The 7,523-nt window shown below is 45.7% G+C and overlaps 1 protein-coding gene across 1 annotated transcript; it reads right to left on the bottom strand.

The window, feature by feature from the left end:
- Positions 1-1,166: 1,166 nt before the first annotated feature.
- LOC117840184 (UDP-glycosyltransferase 73C5) lies at positions 1,167-2,878 on the bottom strand. Its single transcript, XM_034720643.2, has one exon. The coding sequence runs from the start codon at positions 2,823-2,825 to the stop codon at positions 1,299-1,301; it is 1,527 nt and encodes a 508-aa protein (XP_034576534.1). The 5' UTR covers positions 2,826-2,878; the 3' UTR covers positions 1,167-1,298.
- Positions 2,879-7,523: the final 4,645 nt, after the last annotated feature.

Below are 7,523 nucleotides of genomic sequence, written 5' to 3'. Positions count from 1 at the left end.
GGAGGGTTACTGAGGCCGTCAATTCTTCCATAGGACAGAACCATGGAGATATGGGACACCGTCTTACTATATATTACTAATTAATACTTATATATTAGACTGTTCACGTTAATAGTCATTAAAATTCTCCTACTTATTTATTTTATTATGTGGATGATAACAATCAATCAATATACACTTTTGTGTATTCAACTATATTTACATAAAAAAGTTATATATTAGACTGTTCACATTAATTCTCGTATCAGATGTGCTACAAAGTACTTCCTCAGTTCCAAAATGTAAGGTTCGTTATAGAGAAGTTTGACTTGTATCAATAGTTATTAAGATTCTCCTACTTATTTATTATATTATGTGGATGACAACAATCAATCAATATACACTTTTTTATGTTAACACAATCATTTATAGTTTATTTATTTCCATTGCTTGTACAAACGCTATCATCACTATAAAAGGGGAGAAGCCCATCGCCAGTAGAATAGACTCTATTGGAGCCTTAAAAAAGTGAAGAAAGTGGAAATACAAAGAGCACAGAAAAGAAGGACGTAGGGTCTTTCACCTTCCGGCAGCCCGAAGCTGCCCGGCCTAAACCAGCGTCTCTAAAGCCTGATGCAGCAACGGTTAAGTTCACTATTACTTCCTATCAATCGTCGATGCGAACGGGCATAAGGAGGAGGGAGGTGGTGATGGTGGTGCCGACAGAGGAGGAAGAAAATAGAAATGGAGGTGGTCGTAGAGACATTATTAGTGCCGAGTTATTTTGAAAGATGACACCAATAGTTAGCATGCGGGCTAGTCCTTATTAGTCCCATATCCGTCATCACCCCAACATGTGCTAATACATGTTAATGGGTCGGTGCGGTTCTCCTCGATACTAATACACTAGTGCATATTGGACAGGCATATATAGGTATATGGATGATGTATTATGTACTAGTGAAGGCAATTATGACTTCACCCATCTATCTCAAAATCTAACGGGCTAGTCTCTTAAAGATGTTCATAGAGGTAGGTGTACGTGCATGCACTTATATAGCTAAATATGTGCACGTACGAGCCTCAGCGTAATGTGAAAAAGAAAATGACAGCTCAGAAGCAGGTACGGTTGATTTCCTTAGTGACACGTTTAAACAAGCACTTGAGTTAGTGTGATCGCGAAATAATGGAACAGAGGCAAACATTTCAGATTTAATTTACTGACACCAACAATTGTACAAGTGAGATATTTATCTGATGCTGGCACACGCAACCCCGGACCGTTAAGGCGTTAACCAAGCGGGCCGCGCTAAAAGTTGTCAGTTGTCACGCGGCTCGAAACGCTTGACCAGGTCCAGCAGGTTGGCGTGCGACGACCCGCCCTCCTGCACGGCCGCCCTCGCCTTCGCGGCGAGCGCGCGCACCCGCCGCCGCCTCCGCTCCGCCTCCTCCCCGCCGCCCATAACGCTCCTCACGGCCGCCTCCACCACGTCCCGCCCAACCACTATCTCCTTCTTCACGGCCTGGTAGGTCAAGGGCTCCTTCACCCCGACGCTGACCCCGATCCCGAGCACCTCCACGGCCATCTTCTCGTTCAGGAACTGGTCCGCGAAGTGCGGCCACGTCACCACCGGCAGCCCGGCCACGATCGCCTCCAGCATCGAGTTCCACCCGCAGTGCGTCACGAAGCCGCCCGCCGCGGCGTGGGACAGGATCGCCAACTGGGGCGCCCACCCCCTCACGATCAGGCCGCGCCCGGCGACGCGCGCCTCGAGCTCGTCCAGGAAGCCGCGCACCGCCTCGTCGTACCCGCCGGCGTTCCTGACCACCCAGACGAACGGGTGCCCCGACGCCTCCAGCCCGAGGCCGAGCTCGACGACCTGCTTCGGCTCCGGCTGCGCGATGCTCCCGAAGCAGACGTACAGGACGGAGCCGGGGTCCCTGCCGTCGAGCCACCGGAGGCACCCCGCGGCGTCGACGGCGGGGGTGTCGTTGTTCCCCTTCCCCCTCGACGCTAGCGTAGCGGCGGCGCCGGCCTGCTGGTGGTACAGCGACACCGGGCCGACTGTCCAGACCTTCATCCCCCTCGCCGCCGCGTAGCCGGCGGCGTACTCCGGCTCCAGCTCCAGGAACGTGTTGAAGATGACGCCGTCGGCCTCGGCCCGCGCGCGCTCAATGTAGTCCGCCAGCACCTCCCACTCCGGGATCGGGATGCCCCGGAGGAAGCCCGGCGCCTGCGCCCTCGTCACCACGACCCTCCTCGTCTCCAGGCCCGGCACGACGACCGGCTCGTTGCTGTCCTCCACGCCGGCGAACGCGTGGAACCTCTCGAGGTTGTGCTGGCAGAGGATGGAGAAAGCGCACATGCAGAAGAAGCTGAGCCGGGGGACGCCGAGGCCGGCGGCGAGCTCCGTGGTCCAGGGGTTGAAGAAGTCGGAGACGACGCAGGTCGGGTACGGCGCACGCGCGCGGAGGTAGCGCTCGATGGGCGCGCGAAGGAGCGCCACGGCGCGGTAGTAGCTCATCATGTACCTTGGCTCGATGCGGTCGGCGTGGTCCGCCCCCTCCGGCAGGCCGGCCGCGGCGTAGTCGAGGGGGAACTCGACGAGCCGGACCGGCAGCCCGGAGTGCCGGGCGGCGTCGACGGTGTGGCGCACCCGCGCAGCCGTGGACGGGGGCGCGACGATGGTGCAGAGCGCGCCGTGGGTGGCCAGCAGCAGCGCGGTGTCGACGGCCGGGATCAGGTGGCCTTGCTCGTTAAGCGGGACGAACACGAAGTGCGCCGCCGCCTTCGTGCTGCCGGCGTCTCCCCGGCCGAGGGTGGCAGGTTGTTCTTGGCTAGTCATCCTGACGTCGTCGAGAGGCCAATCTCTGCTAGCGTAAGGACAGGGGAGCTAATAACGTTCTTGGGTTGCAGTAGCTGTGCGCGTGTCGTCTTTTATAGGTGGTGGGGCGCTACCCGACAGAACAATACTGATACCCCTCTCCACGATTAGGATCCTGTACGGGAGTGTTTGGCGTATAGTGAGCTTAAACATACTGTATGACGTTATGGCAAGCAATACTTAGTTTAAAAATAAAGTAATTTTCGGTTTTCACCACATCGAAGATTTTCGTAAATAGAAAGATATTGCTTTTCTTTTGACGGAGGGAAAAGTGATCCAATGTTGTTTTTGTAGACGCTACTATATGCTAAAAACAGCATACCTTTAAGATCCCAAGGTACTATACTACTCCACGGCAAAAAAAAAAATATTAACCAACGACTGGGATTCTAGCTCAAGATCGGGAAAGAGCTTCATTAGTTCCGTGATTCCGTCGGCCAAGGCTAGAGTCACTAGCCTCCTCTTCTTTTTGCGAGAGCAACCCTAGGTTCGTTCCTAAGAGGCTAAAACTACACTCAGAGCTTTCTCTATTCATGTTTCGGCAGAGGGGACAAAGCCTTGGTGCAGCAGTAAACCTCGTATGCGCGAGGCTCATCATAAGATCTTAGCTTGATGTCCTACCCAAAGACTTCAAAAGTCGTCACACGATAATCTTTCCTAGTTCTAACTTCCAAACCTTGGTTTGCTTGCCTGCTTCCTAAGCGGCCTATCAATCAACGAAATGTTCTAGTTCCGCAGTAGCTTAATTTGCTGCCGCTCTGAGATAGTAGATTTATCGTTTCCTTTCCTTGTAGGTAACTGCTACTAGTGGCAGTTCGGGGCTCCCTACTCTAATATTATAGATAATCTGCATTCAACTATGAACGGTTCAAGCTTTCTTCACATTATTAAATAGAAGAAAATCACTCCGCATCATAGAATTAAAAGGGCGGGTTGCAGATATGGGATTCTTAGATGAAGGGTTTGGTCTACGGGCGCTGAGTATGCATTTGTGAGTAGTACGTAGCTTACAAGTAGCAGTTGGTAGCTTGACAAGGGATAGGCATCAGATATTTTACAATACGGAGAAAGAATTCGCCTTTGAATTGATTGCAAAATGGTAGCTGCTGCTAGCACGAGTGTGAGCCGGCAGCGATTGGCTTGACTTTCCTTTGCTTAATCTCCCACCCGATGAAGGAATTGAAAGATTACCCCGGGCCACGTAGACTATTCCCTTCCACGGACATTCTTTTCTACTCCCTCCGTTCCAATCCAATTTTCTTGAAGAGTCAAACCATTTTATATTTGATCAAAATTATAGAGAGGATTATAAAGGTTTGTAGTACCGAATAGATATACTATGAAAATATGTTTAACGACGAAACTAATGGTACTTATTTAGTATCATATATATTAGTATTTTATTGTATAAATTTGGTCATACTATGCTTTAACTCTCTAAAAAATTGAAATGACTTATAATTGGAACAGAGGGAGTAGTCTATAAGGTAACTAGCAAGCCGCTGTCGCAATCTATACTCGACGGCACTAATGATCTCAGTCTCTTGATTCCAAATTAATCAATACAGAAAGCAATGGAGTAGATGATTGAAAGGCGTGATGTACTTAATTAGTTAACGAAGCAAGAAAGATGTTAGTCGGCACGCGTGAAGCACGCGGCGTGATCAGCCATGCGAAATGAAGCTGATCGATGCACCTCAGCAGTTCAGCGTCTCGGAATCTCTTACCACTTTCAAGAAGAAATCCACGCATCACTGGAAAAATTTAGCACAGTGGAGTTTAACAATGAAAGCTTCCACGACATCTCCCTACAATTCAGGTTGTTAAGGCAAGAGCGGCACTACATATCTTGTGGTAACGCACCCTCCCCACGTGCTTCTAATAAGCAATTAACAGTATAACGGCCAAGAACTACAATAGCCTCGATCACAAACGATAGAGCTCATGTGTCTAATCTAATACAAGCTGTTGTTAGATCCTTAGCTTCAAGAAGCTATAAAACTTGAACAATAACCAGACCTGGTGATAAATTCTCACTTGCTTGATTCACAATTAAATTAAATTGTCAGTCATATGTATGCTTGGTGAATATACAATTTGTGCGGGCAGAAATACTAGATGTCTCCATGGCATCAACATAGTGTGCATCCCCTTTGCATATTCTCTTCCCCTAATTTAGGACTAATAACATCTTAATAGGTAACCTGTATTCTGATACTACCATATCACCTTATCCGTGCCGGCGCGAAAACCTCATTCGTACCAGGGTGCCGGTGATCTGACCGGCACCATGAAGCTGATGCGAATCGGGATGATTGGGATTATGCCTGCCGGTGGGAAATGACACCGACAAGGATAATGCATTATTCGAATCGGTGCTACTCTGTCGGCAAGGATAGTTAGAATAGGAATTTGTAAATGAAAATAAAAAAAATTAGACCTAGAGGGCCACGTTTATTCACAAGTTAGAATAACGGATTATCCTTGCTGGCTCAAACTTTAGTCAAACTTGAGCTTGCACGAGCCGGTGCAATTTCGAGCCAGCGCGCATAATGAATTATCTGCGTGGGCTAAAAATTGCACGTGACAAATGTCTGTGATTTTATATTGTCCAGCGTCCATCAGTGAAGTGGCGATAATATTAAACTTGCCAAAACTCTTAAAGTTTAACTTACTAGCAGAAAGACTTTGTGAAAGCAACATGTGATAGTGTATCATTTTACGAGCCGTCTAGAATGCTTTGACTAATATTTGATATCTCAATGTGTATTACACCATCATATCTTCTGCTACGTTTCATATCTTACCAAATGATTAGTCAGAGGACTATGCCCACTTTATCTCCAGTACAATGGTTGAAATCGAGAATGCAGTTCCAGAAGACACAGCAAAGGAGAAATGTTGATACCATCAGAGATATTGTAGCGTTCAACTCTCCTTAGTCACTTTGCATTTTTCATAAATTTTATTTCCTTGCATGCATTTGTTTAATTTTGTGTTCAAATAAATCTATTTGTGGTTCTATCTTACTCAACTAGCTTATTTGTGTGATGAAGTTAAGAACTATAATATTAACTGAAATAATTGCCAATATTAAAGGTTTTCTACCATATATGTTTGCTAGTTCATTATCTAAATTGTGATCAGATAAACTGCCATAGTAATGTGGAGCAGTTTTGCAGATTATAGGTGCTAAAAAATCTTGCATGCATAACCAAATATAATTGATTGATATGGCTTCAAATTTTATTAAAAAAATCCAAAGACAGAGTTGAAAAATGTAAATCAAGTAAGTCCACTGCTTTCTCATAACAGATTTAGTTATGCCGTATTCCTCATCTAGCAAATTTCATTACGTTGACTCTAGAACAAAACCTTAGAAAGAAAAGTGTTTACTTATTGTGACAAAACACTTAAAAAGAAATTACATTGCATTTTTTCTTACCATGCTTTAATCTGTTTTTAGCAGATCAATGAAGTATGCAAGGGTTTGTTATTGAAATACGTGTGAGAGATAACAAATGCATTCCTTCTTTAGAGGAGCGTCTAAATACTATTTGACCTCAATACCATCTACACTGCTTATTCGTGTGATTAACCTTGCACAAACGATGGAGACAACGTACAAGAACATTGATGGATACACGGATTCAAAATAATTAAAAAAATGGATACACATGCTGCTCCATGAACCAATTCTCTTCTAACTAGCTAGGGTGCAATCTTAAGAAATTAGTCAGCTAGCCTTGAACAACAGTGAAATTTGTTATCTGGTTCAAGTGTCAACCCTTAGTAAATACTAGCTAATTTCACTATTCTTCAAGTCTTACGGCTGTTGTTAAGGCTTGATGCTATGGCTATGGTTCTTGCTCTTAGATTTGTGTGCTAGTTGTTACAATATGTAAAACAGTTATGTATTAATGTACATCCTAACAATCAACTCTATTCTCTATTTGACAGTAAGACAATTGAGGGTGATTGTCAAATGTGCTGCTTGTCCTTCTCAACAAATACTATTTTATCACTAAGAGTACTTTTAAAAAGAAATGGTTGAAGATCGCTTTGATTCAAATTTAGAGATGAATGTTTTGATGGAGGCTGCTGATGACGGCGGGGTGGTTCCATGGACTTGGCGCACTTGATGATGTAAGCGTGGAGAAGCAGGGCCAACCAGCTGTCTAGAAAGGTAGCTAGCGTGTGCATCTTTAAACCCAACATGCGGCCCATGTACGTTTGTTAGCTTCCAACATTTTAAAATTTTGATTCAACAATCCATGAACGCTAATTCAACATTCTAGATAAACTGGTTCAACATTTGATATGAAGATGTTGAACTAGTTCGGTCAAAATGTTGAACTAGTTAATGTTAATTTTTAAAATAACAATAAAATATATTCATATTTGGTCTCATTACGCTGGACTAATTCGGCCTGTACTGGCCAGGGTACAACAGGCTGTATCGGTCGGATACAAGCAAAACATGTACAGCTGAACCTGAAGGTCACTTGCAAGCTACACACAGGCACGGGCGCACGGCCATAGCAGCAGCTATCTCTGTTCCATGCTGGTGCTGCGACCTCAAGCTGGGCGCACGTTGCAACACAATGGTCTACTACAACAGGCCTCTGTATGTGATGTCAATTTGAGCACAATCACATG

The sequence above is a fragment of the Setaria viridis genome, chromosome 9 (assembly GCF_005286985.2).
Source record: "Setaria viridis chromosome 9, Setaria_viridis_v4.0, whole genome shotgun sequence".
Lineage (NCBI taxonomy): Eukaryota > Viridiplantae > Streptophyta > Magnoliopsida > Poales > Poaceae > Setaria > Setaria viridis.
The sequence above is the reverse complement of the archived record's forward strand: the minus strand, read 5'-3'. Positions and strand labels throughout refer to the sequence as shown.

Excerpts from the sequence above, each read along its gene's own strand:
- LOC117840184 (XM_034720643.2), bottom strand. The coding sequence starts at position 2,825 with ATGACTAGCCAAGAACAACCTGCCACCCTCGGCCGGGGAGACGCCGGC.